Raw genomic sequence first — 24444 nt, forward strand, 5'->3', positions numbered from 1 at the left:
AAAAGAAGAAGGTAATCGCCGGTGGAGGGAAGTTTAGTTTGTTTTGCTAGCTGGCTGAAACGGCTGAGTGATTGTAGTTTGTACGTGGTTCATTAACAGGTCAGTTCGGGTGTTTTATACAATAAAAATGAAAAGTTGTTACGTTTTACTGTAGCTATCGCGACAGTAACGTGCCGTTTGATATATACGTAGCGGCTAATATGTGACTGTTTCTGACATCATTTTCAGGTCTCGTCTTTCGTTTCGCTAAACGATTGTGAAACGTTTTACAAGTTTGCATTTATTGTCAACGTTTAGTTTTAATTCTGTATTTAACTTTATTTATTCTTCATTTCCAAAGTGATGAGTGCAGAGGACACCAGGAGAGGTTCGTGGAGGGGTGGGGGGAGAGGATGGAGAGGTGGTGGGGGTGGATGGAGAGGACGGGGCGGTTGGAGGAGTAGACCGTGGAGAGGAGGATCAGCTGCATCCAGAGGAGGAAGAGGCTCAGGAGGATGCTTTGGTGGTGGATGTGGAGCAGGAGGAAATCCAAACATTAGCTCTCAGAGAGGTGAGCTTAAGTCACCTGGAGTCAGTCAGGAGACATTGGAGATCAAATGGTCCTCGTTACTTAACGTTCTGTTATGAAAACGTTAGTGTGGAATGACATAAAATCACGTGATTAATAACCCTGACCACCATCACTCCCACAGCACCCCTCCAGACAACTCTAGATGCTCTGTGTCCCTATAAAGGATGGACACTCTACTTCACAGAAGGTTTGTAAAGATAAATCTGTCTCACAGGATGTCCACCTTCAGCAGTGAGTGATAAATGTTATTAAACTGTTTTCTTTTCTTGCACCTGCAGGCTTCATACAGAGCTCCCCCAGTGTGGAGAGGATCAAAGCGTTTGAGAAATATTTCACTTCCAGGATTCACCTCTATGACAAAGTCAGTCATGTGGATCCTTTTTATATTTTTACACGTATTTTATAGTTTTACTTTTCAAGAATAAAAACTATTAGTAGAATGTTTTTTAATCAGCTTAGACTAATGTTTCTGTCCAGGATGAGATTGAGCGCCAGGGCAGCGTGCTGGTGGATTACACAGACTTAACAGGAGACCAGGTTGTGTGTAAAGCACTTCCTGACATAATCACAGAGCTGAAAGAGCAGCCTGAGGTGATGCTGAACTGTTTGGGAGTGGCTATTCACCAGGTGAACATGATCTGCAATTTACTTGATTTAAACCCAAACATATAAACTACTAACCTTTAGGAATTTAGAATATTGTTTTGACCTTCAGATACTTGCAGAAATCTAGTTTCATCTGTGACATCTGACTGTGTGATTCAGGTGTTGACCACAGATTTGGAGAAGCAAGCTGCTGAGCTGCAGGAAGAAGAGCTTCCTGTTGCTACGCCGATCATCAACATACCTCATATTATTGTGAGGTAACGTGCCTACATGAGCATGTAGTATTAATCTGTGACAGATAAACACTAACTGTATTTATCTGAATGACCCACCCACAGGTTGTATAACTATGAGCCGCTGACTCCGCTGCGAACGCTGCGTGCTAGCGTGTTTGGACATCTGGTTTCTGTGAAGGGAACTGTGGTCAGAGTGAGCAACATCAGACCTCTGTGCACCCGGATGGCTTTCAAGTGTCAGACGTGCACAAAAGTGGTGTCTCTGCCGCTGCAGCACGGAAAGTATGCAACACCTACCAAAGTAAGTTCAGACTCTCTTAGCACGCTTTAGGTCTAAGTTGCACCGATGAGTTTGGTCAGTTGTGCAATCTAGAGATCCAGTAAATGTTTTAGTAAAAATACAATTCTATGTTTAGTAGTTTCCATGGCAGAAGTTGTTGTTGTTGGTTTTCCACCCAGTGTATCCAGCCTGGTTGTCGCAGTCGTTCTTTCATCCCCATTCGCAGTTCTCCCCTCACACAAACTGTAGACTGGCAGATCATCAAGTAAGTGTGTTTTGTTTGTTGAAGTGTAATAGAATGGTCTGAATTTAAAAAATGTGTGGGAAAAGATAAAAGCTGTTGGTGTCAGGTTTCTTGCTGTTTGGCCTGAGCAGTTACCCGGCTTACTGGAAAATTAGCGAGCTTTCGAGGAATATTGGCTCAATCCCAGAGCTCAGGGATGGAATGCATCGCGCTGTGAACGCACAAACTCATATAATTGTCGAGATGAGTCGTAAGCTTGAAACTTTGGCTGAGATTCAGGCTCTGGCACAGAAGGTGGATTCCATCAAGGAGAGAGTTGACGGGACAGCACGGTTGGGAATAGCTTCATTGCGCTATTATTGGATCCAGAGGGGTTGGAGACCAACAGACAGAGAGGAAATTATTTCTGTCTGGCCCCAAAACAAGTTCTTATCTGAATCTGGTGCCCTTGAGCCTGTGAGGCTGAAGTGATAACTCCCCCTCAGAAGAAATGTGGAATGCTGTCATCGCCATGGCAACTCTGTCTCCCTATCCCAGCCTGGGCGGGACTGCGACTGGTGAAGGCCGTGGAACCATATCTAGGAGTCACTGTGTCTCTAACCCATTATCTCCCTCCCCTGTCCAAACGGAGGTGATGAGCGCTGCCCCATGCGGCTGCATGCACTGAAGTGAGGAGAGTCCCAACCCTACCTCCCCACCTAGTGGACACTTAAGTCGTGTAATGTCTGAAGTCTGTTGCATTTCTGTCTGAGGTGTTTTTTGCATAGCAAAGCTACCCTCTCTGTGGAGGGTAACTGAAGTGCCTTTTTTGCCTCCCCCTGACTCTATCCTCATATAAACACTCTTGATCTATTAAGGTAGCGCCACTCGGGTTGCGAATGACCACAGTCACCAATTCTTGTCATGTGTCTATGTATGTATGTCTGATCTCAGAATTGTGTGTACTGAAACTCTAATTTCCCTCTGGGATTAATAAAGTATTTTGGAATTGAATTGAATTGTAAGCCAGTGGTTTGTTTTAGGTTTACAGGAAACTGGCTTCAGCTGCTGGTGTTAAACATGGCCTGAAAAATCTGGCTTGATCCAGCTGGATGCTGCAGAGATTCTTCATCCTGCTGAATTTTTAATGATTTTTCACACAACTATTTTGAATTTGTGAGTTAAGTTTGCAGGTTTTAGGTGAGGTTTGGGTTTTCTGTGTTGCTGCGCACTAGCTGATGCATCTGCAAGAAACGTCTTAAGCCTAATTTATACTGCACCGTCTGCGTCGGGACGGAGACACGCAACGCAATTATCCGTCCTTGCGAGCCTGCTGGAGAGCCCTCGCAAGGACGGACTGAGTCGAGCTCCTTTTCTAAACATACGTCCATCCAGATGGAGAATGCAAGCTTGTGATTGGTCAGGAAGCCGCTGTAGTCGACAGCGCCACCATTGCACCCTCAAAAACATAAAGAGAGCCGAGGATAACTAGCGGCAGACACGGAGCAGCTTAAAGAATACCTCACGGAAAAACTCTGAAGATATGAACGTTCTATTCCCCCGTGACTGGAGGAGGGAAAAGATACACAGCAAGTGTTTTATTCGTGGACGGAAATGACGGGCACGTGGTTTAGAGGTGGCGAGCGCATGAAGAGGAGGAGAATGAGGAACAAATATGTCTATGTTAAAAAGTCTCTTAAATACAAAAACACAATACAAATACACCATCTTGGACCGAATACATGACAGAGTACCACAGAACAGCGCTACTCCCTCTGTTGTCCTGGCGGGGAATTGCATTGCAACGCTCCCCAGGAGACGGAAAAATATGACGGCTTATTGTATATGTGCGTGTGTGCAAGTCTGTCCCTCATGGAGCTCACAGAGAAGTATAAATTAGGCTTTACACATGAGAGAGAACATGTTTCTATAAAATTTATGTTTTTATGCTGAACAAGAAAATTTTGACCCTGTTGGACGCTCTGAATAGAAATGGTTAGAAGGATTTAATCTATTAGGATTGAGAAGGAAACTTAAAGCAACAGTAAAAAAGTTTCTTGCTTCTCCCTCCTACTGGTTAATAGCAGAATTACAACGGTCGTAAACAACCCTGCTACAGCCAGCTTCATTTAGCGCTAACAACAAGCTAATGCTAACACAAACCAACTATTAGTAAATAAGCCACAAAGTAAAAAGATCCACTCTGTTGTACAAAATATGATTACTTACAAGTCCAGTAGCAGCAAAGCCAGGTCATCATCAGTCTGTGATTTTGTAGCCTCCTTTAGCTCCCTCAAACGAGTGTAGGCCATGCCGATGTTAACTCTGATTTTAGCTCTTTGCAAAGGCTCCGCGAACTTCTTCCTCTTGTGCTTTTTATTGACAGTCACCAAATAAAAGAAGCTAACTGCTAGCCTTTATATGAGCTACAGGCACTGTAAACAACTATTGTTGTAAAGCACCACTGTTCCTATCAGACCCACTAAACTGTTATGTGCAGTTTCTGGTCAGCAGAGGGCAGCAGAGTGCTGTCCAATGCGGAGTGGCTCAAGAACCACTGAAACCAGTTTAAAAGCAGTAACTTAGCAACTCTTTAGTGTTGCTTTAAGTATATAGAAAACAATCTGCTTTAATTATGGATAATCTCAAATACAATGATGTAAAAATACTTCAGTCCATTTTCAGACCTCACTTGAAAGGACCCTGCTGTTTTGCTTCAGGGTGCAGGAGCTGATGGGCGGAGAGCAGAGGGAGACGGGACGAATCCCCCGCACTGTGGAGTGCCACCTGACCTCTGACCTCTGCGACAGCTGCGTCCCGGGTGACACCATCACCCTGGCAGGGATAGTTAGAGTGATCAACGACGGTACGAATACGGGAGTGCATCGGTTACTCCACAGACTCTGATACCAACTAATAATTTGTGTTGCTGCTCCAGGCAGCTCCAGAGGAAACAAAGATCAGTGCATGTTTCTGCTCTACATCGATGCTACCTCAGTCAGCAATACTAAAGGTACTGCCCTTCATGTCTGGTCTTTGTCTGAATGTCCACAGAGGACTTTTACTTTTTACTGTTTTTTTAGGCCAGCTGTCCAAGTCTGGAGGTGAAACTTCAAGAGGGTCACTTGAAGGTTGCCCAGGGGGGGAGGAGTTCAGCCTGAAGGAGCTTTATGCTGTTCAGGAGATCCAGTCACAGCCGGACTTACTACGACTAATTGTCCAGTAAGTTTTCCCACTGCCTTGTGTCAGAGTTACGTTACTATATTGTCCACTAGGTAGGGGTGTGAATCTTACAAACTCATACTTGTACTGGATTATTATTCTCGGGTTGAAGATTCAGATCATATCAATTCATAATCGGTTCTCTTAGTAACAAAAGTGTCAATTCCAGGAGAACTTCTTCCTTCTGTAGGTTAGAAATCCGCAGGTGTTGGTGATGTAGGGAGCCGTGGATGTGATGGAGTGGGCTGCTCTGGAAGTCCACGCATCACTAGCTAGGATGATCCATACAAACAGTGGGAGCAGCGAGTAAGCTAGGAAATGTTTGGAAAATCCCTTCCCAGGTAATGAAACATGGAAATTTGGGATTGATTCAGAAGCCATATAAATAAGAAGCTCGATTCGGATGTAAATCGATTTTTGTTTCCAGCACTACTAAGTTTGAAAGGTTTAAGATTTTTTTTAAAGGTTTTTTACATCTGAAAAGTTAAAGTATTTCTGGAGTTTGATCTAAAGTCAGAAACTTTTCTCAGTTTGAAGCTTTTTATATCAGTTGAGCTTTAAATGGCGTTCTCTTTCTTAACATTCGTTTCGATGTCTCACTATGGCATACGCCACTCCGCGGATTCCTCAGAAGCACTTATCTCAATACGCCAATCCTGATTGGCCAGTGACCGTGACGTACGCGTCACCTGCTACTATAAGTAGCAAGCGTCCCAACGCACGCACCATTCAATCACCTCTTCTCGCTTCGGTGGTCGCTTATCTCTAAGGTAAGTTAACTCAACTGTTCACAGACGGAGCCTTCTAATATTCTCTCCGTCGCCGAACGTTAACTTACCGTCCTGTCCTGACCTTCACCATAGGTTCGGGGCATAACGAGCAGCTTCACACTCCAGTGCATCTGTTCGTTCTCTTGCTAACACACCAGTTAGCCAGCATGGAAGCCGCTCCTCCCACCAGAGGAGTCGACGGCGCAGGAGCTCGCCTCTGTACCTGTGGGAACAAAATCTCAAGCGAAGACCCGCACAAGGTCTGCTCGAGCTGCCTCGGGCTGGAACACGCCCAGCTGGCATTGGAAGTCCCCGGGTCATGTGAGAGCTGCGCTTGCTTCACCCTGAAGAGCCTTCGCCGGCGGCTAGCGCGCCAAGCTAGCCTTTCGGGGAAGGACCCTTGCCTGCCGGCCCCTGGGCCACCGCCTGGGGACGCCAGCGAACATGTCCTCCCGGAGCCGGAACCGTGTGCCGAACTCAGCTGGGGCTCACAGCTCGAACCGGCCGGTCCGAGACACCCCGTCGAGGACGTGTTGGAGTTGGACTACGGAGACGACGAGGACACCTCGGAACTCCTCATTTCAGAGGAGGACGAGGATGACGACGTTTTTCTCCCCATCGCTCAGGCCTCCATGCCTAGCTTTCCGTCCTCTCCCAGGGATGGAGCGGCTTCTCCGGCCGCCCACCTGGACATGCAGTCAGTCTGCCGACGCGCTGCGACCAGGCTCAACATCCCTTGGCCCACCGTGGTCACTGAGGCTGTCAGATCCCGCTACGAGGGAAAGAAGCTGCCTCAGGCCACAAGGGCGGCAAAGCCTCTCCTTCCCGCCTTCCCGGAGCTTCTCCAAGAAGTGAGGTCCTCCTGGGACAAACACCCTTTCAGCTCCAGGTCTCCTGTCCAAGGAGCCTCCTCGCTGGATTTCGAGGGGATGGAGAAGGCTGGCATGCTTCGCATGCCGCTGATGGAACCGCTGGTTGCAGCACACCTGCACCCACGGCTCTCGGCAACTTCCTCCAGGCCTCCCGCTCTCCCTGCGAAGGCGGACCGCTTCCAGTCGGCGCTGAACGAGAGGGCGTACAAGGCTGCCGCCATCTCGGTCCGAGCTTTGAATGTCTCCTCCATGCTCTCGGCGTACCAAGCCGAGCTCTGTGAGGACATGAATACGAAGCCGGACCCGGAGGTGTGGGAGGAAATCACCGTACTGACCGACATCTGCCTGCGTGTGCAGCGCTGCGCGGTCCAGGCTACGGCTAAAGCTATGGGCATTATGGTGCTTCATGAACGTGCACGATGGCTGAACCTCACCAACCTCTCTGATAGAGAGAAGGAGGACATTTTGGACATGCCAATTGTGCCTGAAGGTATTTTTGGCTCTGCCCTGGCATCAATGCAGCAACGGTGTGAGGCCAAAAAGAAAGAGGATGAAGCCCTTCATCTCTGCCTTCCCCGTAAGCCCTCACCGGCGCTGCCGGCTCGGCCGAACCTTCCTCAGGCAGCTGCCAGAGCCCAGCCTCAGTTCCGGATCCCAAAGCGCCCGAAGCCTCAAGCTGTCCAACCAGCTCCTTCGGGCTCAGCGCTTCGACCAGTTTGGCCTCAGAGATGCGGCAACCAAGCCGCTCCGCCGTCGGGACAACCCACCAGACACGGCGGTCAGCAGGTGAGGAAGAAGAAGAGGGCAGCCTGACGGAGTTCTTTCCCTCCCGACGCTGCAGCTGGCAGTTCCCCGTTCGCCAGCTCCTCCTGTTCGATGTTGCCATGGTGCCTTCTCCCCCCCTCACGGAACCCCTCTGGCAGAGTCCCCGAGCGGTCCAGGGTGGGGCCAAGACGTGCAGCCGGCTGTGCCGGCTCAAAACACACGTCACAAGCACTCACATTGTTTTTCACAAACATGTCACGCTCAAGGAGCATTAAAATGTTCGCTGACGCATCCAGACAAGATGTCAAGGGCGCAGCAAAAATCAATAAAAATGTCACCCATGAGCGGAACCAGGCGGGGGCGGCCCCTGGCGGACTTACCCGCCAGCCACGGGTCGTCCCCGTACGCCTGGGCCGTCAAAGCACAAAGCCCCCGCGCATGCGCAGTGGTTGCCACGAGCACCGCTGCCCCACAACCTCTGGAGGGAGCTGCTGCTCCGTGTGTCACGGCTGTGTCACCGCTCTCCACTCACATGGAGGAATGGACAGCGGTTTCTGCTTCACATTGGGTGCTGAGAACTATTTCGAGAGGTTACAGGCTCCAATTCGCCTCAGTTCCTCCTCGATTCTCCGGTGTAGTGTTCTCCCACGCCCAGGGGACGTCAGCTCACATCCTTCAGGGAGAAATCTCCCTGTTGAAGAAGGGAGCGATATGCATTGTGCCTCCCGATCGGTCTCAGAGCGGTTTCTAGTCCAGGTACTTCCTGGTCCCGAAACGGGGAGGGACCGGGATTCGCCCGATCCTGGATCTGAGGGCCCTGAACCGATGCCTCAGAAAGTACAGATTCAAAATGCTCACGCTCTCATCCCTTTTGCGTCTGATTCACCAGAACGACTGGTTCACCTCAATCGACCTGAGGGACGCATACTTTCATATTCCCGTGTACCCTCCACACAGGAAATTTCTGAGGTTTGCCTTTCAGGGAGTGTGTTACGAATACACCGTGCTCCCATTCGGCCTCTCGCTGAGCCCGAGGGTGTTTGTCAGGTGTACGGAGGCAGCGATCGCCCCTCTGAGAGGGAGGGGCATTCGGCTGGCCACGTATTTAGACGACTGGCTCCTGCTGGCACGGTCCAGAGAGGAGGCAGCGTCAAACACGCTGGTTGTGATCCCTCACTTGTGTGGTCTGGGTTTCAGAATAAACTGGCAGAAAAGCGCTTTACTCCCCTCCCAGAAAATAACCTTTCTAGGTCTGAATCTGGACTCAGGGGCGTTCACGGCCCGTCTCTCGACACGCGCGTGAATGCGCTCTCGCTCTGCCTGGCGCGCTTCCGCCTACACAGTTCGGTGCGGTTTGCGTTATGCCTCAGGCTTGTGGGTCTCATGGCGTTGGCTATTTCAGTGGTACCACTCGGCCGTCTACACATGAGAGATTTTCAACGCTGGGTGGCTTCTCTGGGTCTCTCTCCAGTGCGCCACAGAGCGCGCAGGGTGACGGTCTCTGCAGCGTGCGTCGTGGCGCTCCGCTGTTGGCGTCACCCCTCCCTCTTGGCACAGGGGGTGCCTTTGGGGTTGGTTCTCGTGAGGAAAGTGGTCACGACAGATGCGAGCCTGTCAGGTTGGGGGGGGGGGGGGGCTCCTGGATGGTCGCTCTGTCAGGGGTGTGTGGAGCAGAGAGCTCTGGGGGACACACATAAATTATCTGGAACTCCTCGCGGTCTTTCTGGCCCTGAGGCGCTTCCTGCCTTTTCTCTCCGGCCATCATGTCCTAGTGAGAACAGACAACACCACGACTGTGGCTTATATAAACCACCAGGGGGGGCTGCGCTCCATGCGGTTACACACGCTGGCACGCAGAATGATATGGTGCAGCAGGCATCTCCTCTCAATCAGAGCCACCCATGTCCCAGGTGTTCTGAATCGGGGGGCGGATCTGTTGTCCAGAGGGACACCCCTGTACGGGGATTGGAGCCTGCATCCAGCTGTGTTGGAACAGATTTGGATCCGGTTCGGCACAGCCGTAGTGGATCTTTTTGCCTCCAAGGAGAATGCTCAGTGTCCACTGTTTTTCTCCCTGCGCGACCGAGACGCTCCACTCGGCGTGGACGCGCTGGTGCACGACTGGCCACGGAGACTGCTTTACGCTTTTCCCCCAGTGGCCCTGATACCACCCACCTTGCTGAGGGTACGAATCCAGCGCCACACTCTCATTCTGATGGCCCCATACTGGCCAGCCATGCATTGGGTGGCGGACATTTTCCAACTCCTGGAGGGCCAACCTTGGAAACTGCCGCTTCGCAGGGACCTGGTGTCCCAAGCAGGAGGCTCGATCTTCCACCCTCATCCAGAACGGCTGGCCCTGTGGGCCTGGCCCCTGAGGGGTGCGGGCTAGTGTCAGCAGAGCTGCCCCAGGCAGTCATTCGAACCATTCAGAATGCTAGGGCCCCCTCCACTAGGTCCCTATATGACTGTAAATGGAGGGTGTTTGAAGCCTGGTGTCAGGGTAGGGAGGTCTCACCCTTCCAATGCCCGGTGAATGTCATTCTGTCTTTCCTGCAAGACTTGTTGGATGGGAAGAAGGCTTTCTCCACCATTAAAGTGTACCTAGCAGCCATTTCCGCCCGACACTTGGGTTTTGGGAAGAAATTGGCAGGTCAACACCCCCTGGTGTGTAGCTTCATGAGGGGCGCGCGCAGGCTTCTCCCTGTGTCTCGACCCCTGGTGCCCTCATGGGATCTGTCCTTGGTGCTGTCGGCCCTCTCTGGGCCTCCATTTGAACCTATGGACAGCCTGGACCTTAAGATCCTGTCTCTTAAGGTGGTGCTACTCCTGGCTTTGGTATCTGCAAAGCGAGTTAGTGACTTACAGGCTCTCTCTGTGCACCCATCCTGCACCCAGTTTGCACCAGGTGACATGAAGGTGTCCTTGAAGCCCAACCCTGCCTTTGTGCCTAAGGTAGTGGGCTCCTTTTCTCCTATTATCCTCACAGCTTTCTACCCACCACCCTTCTCCTCTCCTGAGGAGGAGCGGTGGCACAAGCTGTGTCCGATTCGCGCGCTCAAGGAGTATGTGAATCGGACGGAGAACCTTCGCAGGGGGGACCAGCTTTTTGTGTCATGGGGTGGGCCTCGTAAGGGGAAACCCGTCACAAAGCAGCGGCTTTCCCACTGGATTGTGGAGGCTATTTCTATGGCTTACTCCTGTCAGGGCATTCAGGCACCTGTTGGGCTCAGGGCCCATTCTACTAGGGGCCTATCTGCCTCTTGGGCCCTTTTTCGGGGGCTGTCAATCCAGGAGATTTGTGCTGCAGCAAGTTGGGCTTCTCCACTTGCATTTGCACGCTTCTATAAGCTTGATGTTTCGGTCCCTGCAATGACTCACACGATTCTGAGTGTGGGGTCTTTGGCGGGCCAAGACGTATCCCTGTAGGTTGGTGGTCGCTGGATAAGCTGTCTGGCAATACGGGAGTCTCCATATCCCATAGTGAGACATCGAAACGAATGTTAAGAAAGAGAACTTTAGGTTACTATCGTAACCCCGGTTCTCTGAGTAACATGAGTGAGATGTCTCACCAGACAACCCTTCTTGCTGGGCGAAGCGAGAAGAGGTGTTTATCTTGAATGGTGCGTGCGTTGGGACGCTTGCTACTTATAGTAGCAGGTGACGCGTACGTCTCGGTCACTGGCCAATCAGGATTGGCGTATTGAGATAAGTGCTTCTGAGGAATCCGCGGAGTGGCGTATCCCATAGTGAGACATCTCACTCATGTTACTCAGAGAACCGGGGTTACAACAGTAACCTAAAGTTTTTATTGTATAGCTCGTAACAGCAGGCAGAAAAATGGGTGAGAACAACAATAAAACCTCCACAATGAAACGACTCCGTTTAAATTAATTTCATTATTAAAAATCTCCATATCTACTTTTTACTTTGTGTTTCTGCTGAAATCCCTAAAGTCCTGGGTTAAAGCCACCGAGCCAAACCTATCTATCTGTTATGTCTGGTGAAAGGAAACAAGCTTCAAAGTGTTTTATTGGTTTATTTCATTTGTTCAGAAGGAAGAAAAACAAAATTAAAAGAGAAACAACAGAACAAACCTGCAGCTGAGTGTCGGCTTTAGTTTCAGAGGTTTCTCTGTTTTTGTTGTCTGGATTACAGTTCAGCCCTTGAATTGTTTTCATTTTAACATTTAGAAATGTCAGAATATGAGTGACCCCTGACGGCTTTCCTAAACGGTTTTTATGATGAGATTTTTAACAGACCTAGTTTATGTCTTATTTAAATAAGAATCCCATTTTTGTGGCCTGTGAGGATTTTGACCTGTTTAATAAAGTTTGGAAACCCTTGCTTTAGCCACACGTGTTTGAAGCTGCCAAATTCTGTTTTCATCCCGTGTGTGTGTGCGTGTGTGTGTGTGTGTTGCCTCTTTCAGCTCTTTGTGCCCTGCCATCTACGGACATCTGGTGAGTTTTTCCAGATCTGGCCCTTTGGTGCAGCGGTGACACAGATACTCATCAATCCTGTCATATAAAATCCTGACTTTTGTCCTGTTGGTGTTTGTTTTTACCAGCTGGTGAAGGCTGCTCTAGCTCTAGTGTTGTTGGGAGGCCGACAGAAACACACAGACAAGAACAGCGTCCCGGTGAGAGGAGACCCTCACATCCTGATAGTGGGAGACCCCGGACTGGGAAAGAGTCAGATGTTACAGGTGACACACATACACACACACATGCCCCCCCCCCCCCCCCCCCACACACACACACACACACACACACACACACACACCAGACTTGGTGAAATGATGTGCTTTGGTTATGTAGGCGGTGTGTAACGTGGCTCCCAGGGGGATCTATGTGTGTGGGAATAGCACCAGCACCACAGGTCTTTTATTCTCTAACTAGCTGATCATATTTAGCAGTTTTATGTTTTTACACATGGATTTAATTTAGACTTGTGTTGATCTTCCAGGACTAACGGTGAGTTTGTCCCGAGACGCAGGAACAGGAGACTACGCTCTGGAAGCAGGAGCCTTAGTGTTGGCTGACCAAGGTAGAAAAAATGATTAAAGGCTTTTAGTTTGGAGGGGCTTTGATGCTTATGTGTAACTAAAATTGTTATAATTTTTTAAACAAAGCTAACATTGAAAATTATTCCTAGAACTTGTGTGATTGTTAGTCTATGTGGGCTGATCCTCTTATCTGTGATGGATTGCTTCTGTCTGTGTGTTGTAGGTCTATGTTGCATCGATGAGTTTGATAAGTTGGGGCATCAGCAGCAGGCTCTGTTAGAAGCCATGGAGCAGCAGTCTGTGAGTCTAGCTAAGGCTGGTATCGTGTCCTCTCTGCCGGCCAGAACGTCTGTGGTGGCTGCTGCCAACCCCGTCGGGGGGCACTACAACAGAGGCAAGACGGTGTCTGAAAATCTGAAGTGAGTTCAACAGTCTAGGAAGTTCCTGGAGACTTTGATAGTGTTTAAACTACACTGCTTTTGTTTGTCTAAAGGATGGGTTCAGCTCTTCTCTCCCGCTTTGATGTTGTGTTCCTCCTCCTGGACATCCCAGATGAGTCACATGACCGGCGGCTGTCGGAGCACGTGATGGCAAACCGGGTGGGAAAAGGCAGAACCAGCAGCGCCACAGTCACCAGAAGCAGCCATGAGTTAGAGACCTCCATCCTGCTACAACACACAGCCATGCCTCTGTCTGAACGTTTACAGGTACGGCTCTACCTCACACACACCATAAATAATCACATGATGATTCAGATTGTTTTTAGATGAGGCCCGACTGTCATCAGTGTGTTGATATCGTCTAGGTGAAAGCAGAGATGGTGTAGTGTAGTGACTAGGGTTGTCACGGTAACCGGTATAGCGGTAAACCCCGGTAAAAAAGTTGACAATAAAAATAACCGTCCAGTTTTTAAAAAACTATATTATTTCGGTGGGTTTACCGTGGCCGCGGTTTCGGCGCGATGACCCTTACCAGCCACCGTCGCTTCAGCTTAAAGTTCCCGCGGCGCGCACACGCACTTTTTAATTTGCAACGGCACCAAAACTTTGAAGCTGAAATAATGGCCGAAGGAGGAGACGGCAGCGCCCAGGACATCCATCAGCCCTCAAAGAAGACTAAATCGGAAGTATGGGCATATTTTGGATTTCTGAAAAATGCTGAGGGACAGTTAATAGAAGACTGCTATCCCGTTTGCAGAACGTGCAGGAAACAAGTGTCTGCAAAAGGCAGCAACACTTCGAATCTAATGGCACATCTGCGTGACCATCACCCACGTCTCTACAGCCGGTGCAAGGTAAGTTAACATTAGCATTTTAGCTTAAATGCATGATGTGAGGACTTTTGGCTGAGGGAGAATGCAACGAGTCACTATATACTGCAGCCGCAGCGTCCTCTGCCAGCATTTACACCGTGTCACAGACACCCTGTTGCTGGATGAAGCATCTTATTTGTTGATGATGAAGAGAAATATACAATTAGTTCCTTGTCATTGATTTGTTTACTTATTCAATGCCATTTATACTTGAACGTTTGGATTTGATTACATAGTGTAGTAGTTATTTTAGTAATTTGTTTAAAGTGGCTATTTGTTTTAAATACATATTTTTTAAGGTTGACTTGTACAGTGCTCAAGTCAAGTGTGGACTGGAGTTTTAGATTTTCCTTTTGATAATGAAGAAAACAAGTATATGAGAAAACAAGTGGTGTTTCTTTGATTTGTTTACATATTGTTTATGTTTTGAATGTTTGGATTTGTATAATTTAAACCTGCACTGACTACTGTAACATGTTCCAGAAAAATAAGCTATTTGTTCCTTTACTTGTGAAAAGTTGCACTTTTGCTAAGGCTTTGTGTTATTTTAGGTTTAATAAACACTGTTAAACCTTTTCAAACCTATTTCTGTTTGTGTAGAACAGGACTATCAATGCTTTCTGAACATATGCAACACCGTTTAAAAAATACCGCGATAATACCGAAAACCGTGATAATTTTGGTCACAATAACCGTGAGGTTAAATTTTCATACCGTGACAACCCTAGTAGTGACTAAAGGAAACTGTTTCTTTTCCATTCATCCAGCAGAGGGCAGCATGGTTTAACTAAGATGAGTTTGACTAAATGCCTGGAAGCCATGTTTGTGAGCTGCTTAGATAAACAAAACTGAACCTGGACTCACACCAACTTGTTTAATGTTAGCTGGGTTTTTTTTCCTCCAGACATCAGGTTACCCTCCGTTCTAGCCTTTCTCTTCCTTTACTGTCAAAAACCGTTTCTTCACTCATGTCTGGACTTAAAGCTTTGCGGCCATAAAACGCATCATCAGCAGATAAACACTTTGTGTAAAATATTCAGATTAATAGCTGCACTCTAGGAGCCGCAGGAGGGGGTGTGGCACACGGTAAATAAAGCTAGCTAGTTGGGCGTTTATAGATGCATGAATTCAATTCAATTCAAGTTTATTTATATAGCGCCAAATCACGACAAGAGTCGTCTCAATGCACTTCACATAATAAACATTCCAATACAGATCACTTCATTAAGCCAATCAGTAAAAAGTTTCCTGTATAAGGAACCCAGCAAATTGCATCAAGTCAATGACTAGTGTCAGTGACTTTACAGCAATCCTCATACTAAGCAAGCATTTAGCGACAGTGGAGAGGAAAACTCCCTTTTAACAGGAAGAAACCTCCAGAGGATCCTGGCTCAGTATAAGCAGCCATCCACCACGACTCACTGGGGATGGAGAAGACAGAGCAGACACACACACACAAACACACACACAAACACACACACACATACACACACACATAACATGTATACCAAGTAGTGTTTCTATGGTTACACTGTGATTTCTTAGTAACATTGTGATTTCTTAGTAAATATTCTATTTGGTGAGAGATGAACTTTATTGTATTTATCCTAGTGAATCTATAATTAAACGGGTAAACTAGCAGTGGCACATTCAATGTCAAAGAAAGTAAAAAGTTATTATGAGGAGAGGGAGAATGATTAAATGGTTAGCAATAGTGTTCAAGCCGATGGCCCCCTCCATGAGGCCACCACAGCTCAGCAGAACATCACCGTAGCTTCCTCTGGGGAGAAAAACGCTTAGAGAAAAAATAAAGTTAACAGGTGAAATAGCAGGAAATCATACCGTTAAAGAGCAGATTGTAGAAGAAAGTAGTCGAGTGTGGAAAGTGGTCAGTGTGTCCTCCAGCAGTCTAAGCCTATAGCAGCATAACTACAGAGATAACTCTGGATAACCTATCCTTTTAGATGGAGGCATGTTGGAGGCAGGGCAAGGGAGAGCCGTCTTTACTGACTGTACACTCCACCTCCCTCTACTCCCCCACTTGTCCAGATCTAGGCTAACATCAGATTTTAACCATAGGCCCTATCAAATAAAAATGTTTTAAGCCTAGTCTTAAAAGTAGACAAGGTGTCTGCCTCACGGACTAAAGCTGGGAGTTGGTTCCACAGGAGAGGAGCCTGATAACTAAAAGATCTGCCTCCCATCCTAATTTTAGATATTCTGGGAACCACCAGTAAACCTGCAGTCTGAGAGTGAAGTGCTCGGTTAGGAACATATGGAACAATCAGATCACTGATGTATGATGGAGCTTGATTATTAAGAGCTTTATATGTGAGAAGGAGGATCTTAAAATCTAAAATTTAACCGGCAGCTAATGTAGGGAAGCTAAGACAGGAGAGACATGATCTCTCTTTTTAATTCTCATCAGAACTCTAGCTGCAGCATTTTGGACAAGCTGAAGACTTTTAACTACATTCTGTGGACTTCCTGAGAGTAATGAATTACAGTAATCCAGTCTTGATGTAATAAATGCATGAACTAGTTTTTCAGCATCACTCCTGGAAAGGATGCTTCTAATCTTAGCAATATTCCAAAGGTGGAAAATGAAATCCTACAAACCTGTTTAACCTGGGATTTGAATGGCATGTCCTGGTCAAAGATAACACCAAGGTTCCTTGCTTTGTTCTCAGAGACTAATTTAATGCCATTCAGGTCAGGTGATTGACTAAGCAATTTCCTTTTCTGGATTTCAGATCCAAAGATGAGAACTTCAGTCTTGTCTTGATTTAAAAGCAGAAAGTTTTGAGCCACCCAATTTTTTATGTCCTCAACAAAAGCCTGTAATCTACCTAACCGATTAGGTTCATCAGGGTTAATGGATAAATATAATGGGCCATTCCCATCTGTACCGGGTCGGCCCGGGCCGGGTAGCCCCAGTCGGCCCCAGCCTGGCCCGGTTGATTCCACACATCCTTGTCTTAAGCCCATGTGGGCTGATTCTACCCACCAATCAGAGGCTTGCTCTAATGGAAGGTGTGAATTTGCTGTCAGCAGTGGGTGTGTTGGCCCTGGTCGGCCTGAAGCAGACCCCCTCGAGAAGAGGGCTGAGAATGAGCCTTGGTTGGCCCGGAAAAATACCAGGCCACCCAGATATGTAAACAACCTACGCTGCCCGGGCCGACCCGGTACAGATGGGAATGGCCCATATCTGAGTATCGTCAGCATAACAGTGAAAGTTTATCCCATGCTGTCTAATTATTTTACCAATTGGGAGCATATATATAGTAAAAATAATTGTTCCAAGCACTGAACCCTGTGGTACTCCACAAGTAACCCTGGAGTATGAAGAAGATTTGTCATGTACATTTACAAAATGAAATCTGTCAGACAGGTAGGATTTAAACCAGCCTAACGCTGTGCCTTTGATCCCTACAACATGTTCAAGTCTTTCTACAAGAACATTGTGATCAACTGTGTCAAAGGCAGCACTGAGATCTAACAAGACTAGAACAGACACAAGATTCTTATCTGAGGCCATAAGAATATCATTTGTAACTCTCACTAATGCAGTTTCAGTGCTGTGATACTCTCTAAAACCAGACTGAAATTCCTCAAACAGAGTGTTAGTGTTTAAATGCTTACATACTTGGATTGTGCACAATTCCTGATGAAGGTCTCTGACCGAAAGCTTGGCCAATAAACTCTTACATCGCAGATTGAAGTGTGCAGATTCTCATTTTGTTTATTCCACTTTTTGATCCAGCACCTTTTCCCAGACGATCGGTGACTCCTTCTACTCTGTTTGGATTTGATCTAAAATGCAAGTTGAAGGTTTAGATGAAGCTAATATTTTTGATAACTTTGAAACCTCAACTTGATCAAAACGGTTCAAACACCGATGAGGTTCTACAGTTACCTCCGATGCTGCCTCACTTACTGAGGAAGAAGAAATCGCATTAGGGAGGATGCTAATGATTTTGCTCCTCCTTGAACCGTCACCTTATCGTGGTGGAGGAGTTTGAGTGCCCTAATGATCCTAGGAGCTATGTTGTCTGGGGCACTTAGTGCCCCTGGTAGGGTCTCCCATGACAAATTGGTCTTAGGTGAAGGGTGAGACAAAGAACGGTTCGAAGGATCTTTCATGGCGGTTAAAACGAAGAGTCGGAGTACCCGGCCCGGAGGGTTACCGGGGTCCCACCCTGGAGCCAGGCCTGGGGTTGGGGCCCGTGAGCGAGCGCCTGGTGGCCGGGCTTTCGCCCATGGGGCCCGGCCGGGCCCAGCCTGAACCGGATACATGGGCTCGTCCAACTGTGGACCCACCACCCGCAGGAGGAACATGAAGGGTCCGGTGCAATGCGAATCGGGTGGCAGACCAAGGCGGGAGCCTTGGCGGTCCAATCCCCGGACAAGAAAACTAGTTTTTGGGACATGGAATGTCACCTCGCTGGTGGGGAAGGAGCCGGAGCTTGTGGCAGAGGTTGAGTGGTACCGGCTAGATATAGTTGGACTCACCTCGACACATTGCATTGGCTCTGGAACCCGAGACCTGGAGAGGGGTTGGACACTCTACTTTTCTGGAGTTGCTCCGGGTGAGAGGCAGAGGGCTGGGGTTGGCTTTTTGTTAGCCCCGAGACTCTCTGCCTGTGTGTTGGGGTTTACCCAAGGGGACAAGAGGGTAGCTTCCTTGCGCCTTCGGGTCGGGGAACGGGTCCTGACTGTTGTTTGTGCTTATGGGCCAAATATCAGTTCAGAGTACACACCCTTTTTGGAGTCCCTGGGACGAGTGCTAGATAGTGCTCCATCAGGGGACTCCATTGTCCTGCTGGGGGACTTCAATGCTCACGTGGGCAATGACAGCTTGACCTGGAGGGGTGTGATTGGGAGGAACGGCCCACCTAATCTGAACTCGAGCGGTGTTTTGTTATTGGACTTCTGTGCAAGCCGCAGTTTGGCCATAACGAACACCATGTTCGAACATAAGGATGCCCACCGGTACACTTGGTACCAGGGCAGCCTAGGTCACAGGTCGATGATAGATTTTGTAGTCGTATCATCTGACCTGCGGCCGTATGTTTTGGACACCCGAGTGAAGAGAGGGGCGGAGCTGTCAACTGATCACCACCTGGTGGTGAGTTGGATCAGATGGCAAGGGAACATGCCGCGTAGACCTGGCAGACCCAAACGCATAGTGAGGCACTGCTGGGAACGCCTGGCAGAAGAACCTGTCAAGACGGTCTTCAACTCCCACCTCCGGCAGAGCTTTGACCACGTCCCGAGAGCAGTGGGGGACATTGAGTCCCAGTGGGCCTTGTTCCACTCTGCGATTGTCGAGGCGGCTGTTGCTAGCTGTGGTCGTAAGGTGGCCGGTGCCAGTCGTGGTGGCAACCCCCGTACCCGCTGGTGGACACCAGAGGTTCGGGGACCCGTCAGGCTGAAGAAGGAGGCCTACAGGGCGTGGCTGGTCTGTGGGTCTCCGGAGGCAGCAGACAGGTACCGGATAGCCAAGCGGAGTGCAGCAGTGGCAGTTGCCGAGGCAAAATCTCGGGCGTGGGAGGAGTTTGGTGAGGCCATGGAGAAAGACTATCGATCGGCTCCAAAGAGGTTCTGGCAAACTGTCCGGCGCCTCAGGAGAGGAAGGCAGCAACTCGCTCACACTGTTTACAGTGGGGATGGGGAGCTGCTGACGTCAACTGAGGCTATAGTTGGACGGTGGAAGGAATACTTTGAGGAGCTCCTCAATCCCACCAATGCGCATTCCGAGGAGGAACCAGAGCTGGGAGGCCTGGGGATGGACTGTCCGATCTCGGGGGCAGAAGTTGCTGAGGTAGTCAAACAACTACACAGCGGCGGAGCCCCGGGGGCGGATGAGGTTCGTTCTGGGTATCTCAAGGCTATGGATGTTGTAGGGCTGTCATGGTTGACACGTCTCTACAACATTGCGTGGTCATCGGGGGCAGTTCCTAGGGAGTGGCAGACCGGGGTGGTGGTCCCCATCTTTAAGAAGGGTGACCTGAGGGTGTGTTCCAACTATAGGGGGATCACACTCCTCAGCCTCCCTGGAAAGGTCTACTCCAAGGTACTGGAGAGGAGGGTCCGATCGATAGTTGAATCTCAGATAGAGGAGGAGCAATGTGGTTTTCGTCCTGGCCGTGGAACTGTGGACCAGCTCTATACCCTTGCAAGGGTGATGGAGGGGGCATGGGAGTTTGCCCAACCAATCCACATGTGCTTTGTGGATTTGGAGAAGGCTTATGACCGTGTCCCCAGGGGCACCCTCTGGGGGACGCTCCAGGAGTATGGGGTGGGTGGCTTTCTGTTAAGGGCCCTTCAGTCCCTTTACCAGAGGAGCGTGAGTTTGGTCCGCATAGCCGGTAGTAAGTCGGACCTGTTCCCAGTGAGGGTTGGACTCCGCCAGGGCTGCCCTTTGTCACCGGTTCTGTTCATCACTTTTATGGACAGAATTTCTAGACGCAGCCGTGGTGTGGAGTGTGTCGAGTTTGGTGGCAGGAGAATCTCGTCTCTGCTTTTTGCGGATGATGTGGTCCTCCTAGCTTCATCCAGCTCTGACCTTCAGCTCTTGCTGGGTAGGTTCGCGGCCGAATGTGAAGCGGCTGGGATGAGGATCAGCACCTCCAAATCTGAGACCATGGTTCTCGACCGGAAAAGGGTGGCTTGCCACCTCCGGGTCGGGGGAGAGGTCCTACCTCAAGTGGAGGAGTTTAAGTATCTCGGGGTCTTGTTCACGAGTGAGGGTAGGAGGGATCGGGAGATCGACAGGCGGATTGGTTCGGCGTCTGCAGTGATGCGGACGCTGAGCCGATCTGTCGTGGGGAAGAGGGAGCTGAGCCAGAAAGCCAGGCTCTCGATTTACCGGTCGATCTACGTCCCAGTCCTCACCTATGGTCATGAGCTTTGGGTAATGACCGAAAGAACGAGATTGCGGATACAAGCGGCCGAAATGAGTTTCCTCCGTAGGGTGGCCGGGCTCAGCCTTAGAGATAGGGTGAGGAGCTCGGACATTCGGGAGGGACTCGGAGTAGAACCGCTGCTCCTCCGGATCGAAAGGAGCCAGTTGAGGTGGTTTGGGCATCTGGTCAGGATGCCTCCTGGACGCCTCCCCAGGGAGGTGTTTCGGGCATGTCCTGCCGGCAGAAGGCCCCCGGGTCGACCCAGGACACGTTGGAGAGGTTACATCTCCAATCTGGTCCGGGAACGCCTTGGGGTCCTGCCGGAGGAGCTGGTGGACAAGGCCGGGGAGAGGACGGCCTGGAGCTCCCTAGTTGGGATGCTGCCCCCGCGACCCGGACCCGGATAAGCGGAGGAAGACGAAGACGAAGCTAATGATTTTGTTTCTAATGGAATTAATTTTACTTGTAAAAATCCCATAAAGTTGTTGCTGCTGAGGGCTAAGGGAATAGATGGCTCAGAGCTATGATTCTGTGTAAGGTTGGCAACTGTACTGAAAAGAAATTCAGGATTATTCTTATTCTCCTCAATTAGCGATGAAAAATAAGCAGTTCTAGCTTGTTGAAGCTTATTTTTATAAAGCACAAGACTTTTTTTCCAGGATAAGTAGGACTCCTCCTGGTGTGTAGACCGCCAGTCGGGCTGCTTGATTATGGAGAAATAAATCATAAGTATTTAAGATGATTTGTCATGTTGGAAACAGTTGTTGCCTGATGTGCTTTTGTCTGAAGATTCCAGCTGGCGAATCGGTCGACCTGATTCCAGCGTGCTTGTTGAGGAAGTACATAAGCTACGCTCGTCAGTACGTCCATCCCTCCCTCTCCCCTGAAGCGGCTCAAACCCTTCAAGACTTCTATCTGTCACTGAGATCTCAGTCCAACTCTGCTGACGCCACGCCCATCACCACACGGCAGCTGGAGTCTTTAATCAGGCTGACGGAGGTTCGGATATTGCTATGACAGAGTAAACCAGATTCCTGCTGGATGTTCGTTATGACCAAAGGTTTTTTGTAGGCAAGAGCCAAGTTAGAGCTTAGAGAGATGGCTACGAAGAATGATGCAGAGGATGTGGTGGAAATCATGAAATACAGGTAACTGCAGCATTTACGATGCATCACACTTACTTTATAACAAATAAATAAAGGTTCTTCTTAAAGCAGCAATCTGGAGTTTTTCCCTTTTCAGGAATGTATGATTCTTTGACGAATCTGTAAAAGTGATGTCCATCCTGTAGAGCTCCATGCACCGTTCAGCATTATGGGCTTGACACACGGGAGGCGACATCGCCTCTCCTCCATTCATTTTCAATGAGACATGCGCGACAAAGCGATAATCGCGGGTCTCTCTCCTACTAAGCGAAACGCGAAAAACGTGCGTGTGAAAGTTTGCACTCGTGCACATGTCGTGCACGGACGACCCAGCGACGCGATCCCAGAAAGTTGAAACATTTTCAACTTTTCATCGCTGTCGCTCGGACAAGGACCAATCAACGGAGGTTTCATTCACTGACCAATGAGCGGACATAATGCTCCGCACATCTCCGAGCAAACATGGAGGAGAAGTTGATTATTATTATGTTTTATAAAGTAAAATCAGAAGTAAGATTTCACATAACTCTAGCAGCACCTTGTGAAACATCATATCTACCACTTTTTAAACTCTGAACCGCTTAAATAACCTTAATTCCCTCCAACCTGACACAGCCAAACAAAACAACGGAAGTTTCGATTTCGCCATGGAACAGAACGCGTAGACTGCTTTGCCGCTGGCCGCTGCCGCGGATCGCCTCCCGTGTGACAGGTAATAAAAGCGACAGCGACAAATTTCGCTGATCGCGGTCGTTTGTCGCCTCCCGTGTGTCGAGCCCATTAGGACGTACAGCGACCGATGCAGAGTTGGCGATATTTCTTAGGGGCAAATAAGTCTTTATAATATATAAGGCAAGGCAGCTTTTTTGTATAGCACCTTACAACAGCATAAAACCGACCAAAGTGCTTCACAGAAATTAAAACATTAAAAACAATACACAACATTAAAATGCATAAAAACTAAAGCTTAAGAACTTACACTAAAATTACTAAAAAATAAATAAGGAGTCTTATGCTGAGTTAAAAGCCAAATCATTAAAATAGGTTTTCAAAAGAGATTTAACATTTAATAAATGTGAAATTATGCGTTGTAGCTCTATTGGCTAGAGGTGGGCATTCACAAACGACGCATTATCACAGAAGTAGGGAGAGGGGTTTACGGTGTAGTACATTTCCCCACCTCTAGAGGGTGGTCTCTGAGAAAAAACTGTAGATTTCTGCTTGAATGGTGAATTTATTGTATGTTAATTTTCATTCTTTCATTTTGATTTTAGGTCTCCTGTTCCCATATAAACATAAATATCTTGATATTTTTATGCAGAACAGGCCCTTTGACCAGTGCACTTATGGGTTCCTGTGTTTTTTATTTTTTGTTTTTATTTTACTGTAAATGTTTTATGTTTGTGTGTTTGAAGTCTGGCTGACACATACTCGGATGGTCTGGGAAATCTGGACTTTGAACGCTCTCAGCTCGGGGCTGGCATGAGTCAGCGCAGTGCAGCAAAGCGACTCATCAACGCACTACACTCGCATGCTCAGAGGACCAATCAGAAGCAGTTTGATTTACAGACACTTCGATCCATAGCTGACAAAGTGAACATAAAGGTGAAAGCATTGGCACAAAATGAACAAAAGCACATTAAAACATGCAAACTTTTCATATCTAAGACATTATACAGATAACGCAGTAAAAGCTGTTGGAAAATTGTTTTAATTCTGTTCTTGATCCTTTCCAGGTGATGGACTTTCAAGGACTCTTGAGTTCCTTGAATGAACAGGGTTTCCTTCTGAAGAAAGGGCCAAAGCTGTACCAGCTGCAGACCATCTAAACACTGACATCTAATTATGTCTAGAACACACAGACTGACAAGGTCAGTGTCTATTTATTTATAATTAAAATGAACAAGAGGGGAAAAGACTTTTGGAGGACATTTCAAACCTGCAACAAGCACAGATGTGACAAAAAGAAGGGAAATTATCAAACTGCTGAAATCTCAGAAAAACGTATGTGAGGGGAAAATGTTTGTATAAATTTTTACATACAAATGTGTTGTCTTTGTTCCTTGTAACTGGATTTGTTGTTTCCATATTTGCACTTTGACTTTCATCTATAAAGCAGGTTCTGTGTGTTTATTTAAACTTAATAAATCTGCTAAACTCTGATAACTGCTCATTAAATGGTTCTGTTTAAGACACAACCAGTTATAAAACTGTTCCAAATTGTTTAAAGGATTATTTCAGGTCAGGGTTTGAGGGCTTGAGATTTTTATTCATCTGAAAATCCAGTTTATCTTTTAGAATTGTATGAACATCAAATTAAAACCATTAAATATTTTGCTAATAAAATTTTTAGTTTTTCGAATTCTAAAAATGAGAAGTCTTTTATTTTGAAACGCAAAAATGTATTTAAATCGTTTTGTATTAAATATAACTGAGGCGGTTCAGGTATGTTTATATTTTATTTAATTTGTTAAATGTAAACTGACGCCGTTGAAACAAAATTACCTTTTCAAAACAAAAACTGTT

General features: G+C 47.9%; 2 protein-coding genes across 2 annotated transcripts; both read left to right on the forward strand.

Moving 5' to 3' along the window:
- On the forward strand, nucleotides 1–23963 carry mcm8 (minichromosome maintenance 8 homologous recombination repair factor). Its single transcript, XM_015945042.3, has 21 exons — nucleotides 1–99; nucleotides 341–550; nucleotides 693–758; nucleotides 850–932; nucleotides 1049–1198; nucleotides 1337–1434; nucleotides 1516–1714; nucleotides 1873–1958; nucleotides 4637–4782; nucleotides 4855–4929; nucleotides 5000–5138; nucleotides 11978–12008; nucleotides 12116–12253; nucleotides 12366–12426; nucleotides 12514–12594; nucleotides 12777–12972; nucleotides 13047–13260; nucleotides 21563–21772; nucleotides 21845–21921; nucleotides 23334–23523; nucleotides 23655–23963. The coding sequence occupies exons 2-21, from the start codon at nucleotides 343–345 to the stop codon at nucleotides 23745–23747; spliced, it is 2541 nt and encodes an 846-aa protein (XP_015800528.3). The 5' UTR covers nucleotides 1–99; nucleotides 341–342; the 3' UTR covers nucleotides 23748–23963.
- On the forward strand, nucleotides 5866–7595 carry LOC139062131 (uncharacterized). Its single transcript, XM_070542596.1, has 2 exons — nucleotides 5866–5908; nucleotides 6002–7595. Exon 2 carries the CDS (start codon nucleotides 6076–6078, stop codon nucleotides 7591–7593), a length of 1518 nt encoding a protein of 505 aa, XP_070398697.1. The 5' UTR covers nucleotides 5866–5908; nucleotides 6002–6075; the 3' UTR covers nucleotides 7594–7595.
- Nucleotides 23964–24444: the final 481 nt, after the last annotated feature.

This window comes from Nothobranchius furzeri, chromosome 12, assembly GCF_043380555.1.
Source record: "Nothobranchius furzeri strain GRZ-AD chromosome 12, NfurGRZ-RIMD1, whole genome shotgun sequence".
NCBI lineage: Eukaryota > Metazoa > Chordata > Actinopteri > Cyprinodontiformes > Nothobranchiidae > Nothobranchius > Nothobranchius furzeri.

Bases quoted from the DNA above. Each gene is read 5' to 3' on its own strand.
- LOC139062131 (XM_070542596.1), top strand. From the start codon at position 6,076: ATGGAAGCCGCTCCTCCCACCAGAGGAGTCGACGGCGCAGGAGCTCGC.
- mcm8 (XM_015945042.3), top strand. From the start codon at position 343: ATGAGTGCAGAGGACACCAGGAGAGGTTCGTGGAGGGGTGGGGGGAGA. The intron at 4,783-4,854 runs GTACGAATACGG...TTGCTGCTCCAG, and splicing joins AGTTAGAGTGATCAACGACG to GCAGCTCCAGAGGAAACAAA. The intron at 4,930-4,999 runs GTACTGCCCTTC...CTGTTTTTTTAG, and splicing joins CTCAGTCAGCAATACTAAAG to GCCAGCTGTCCAAGTCTGGA.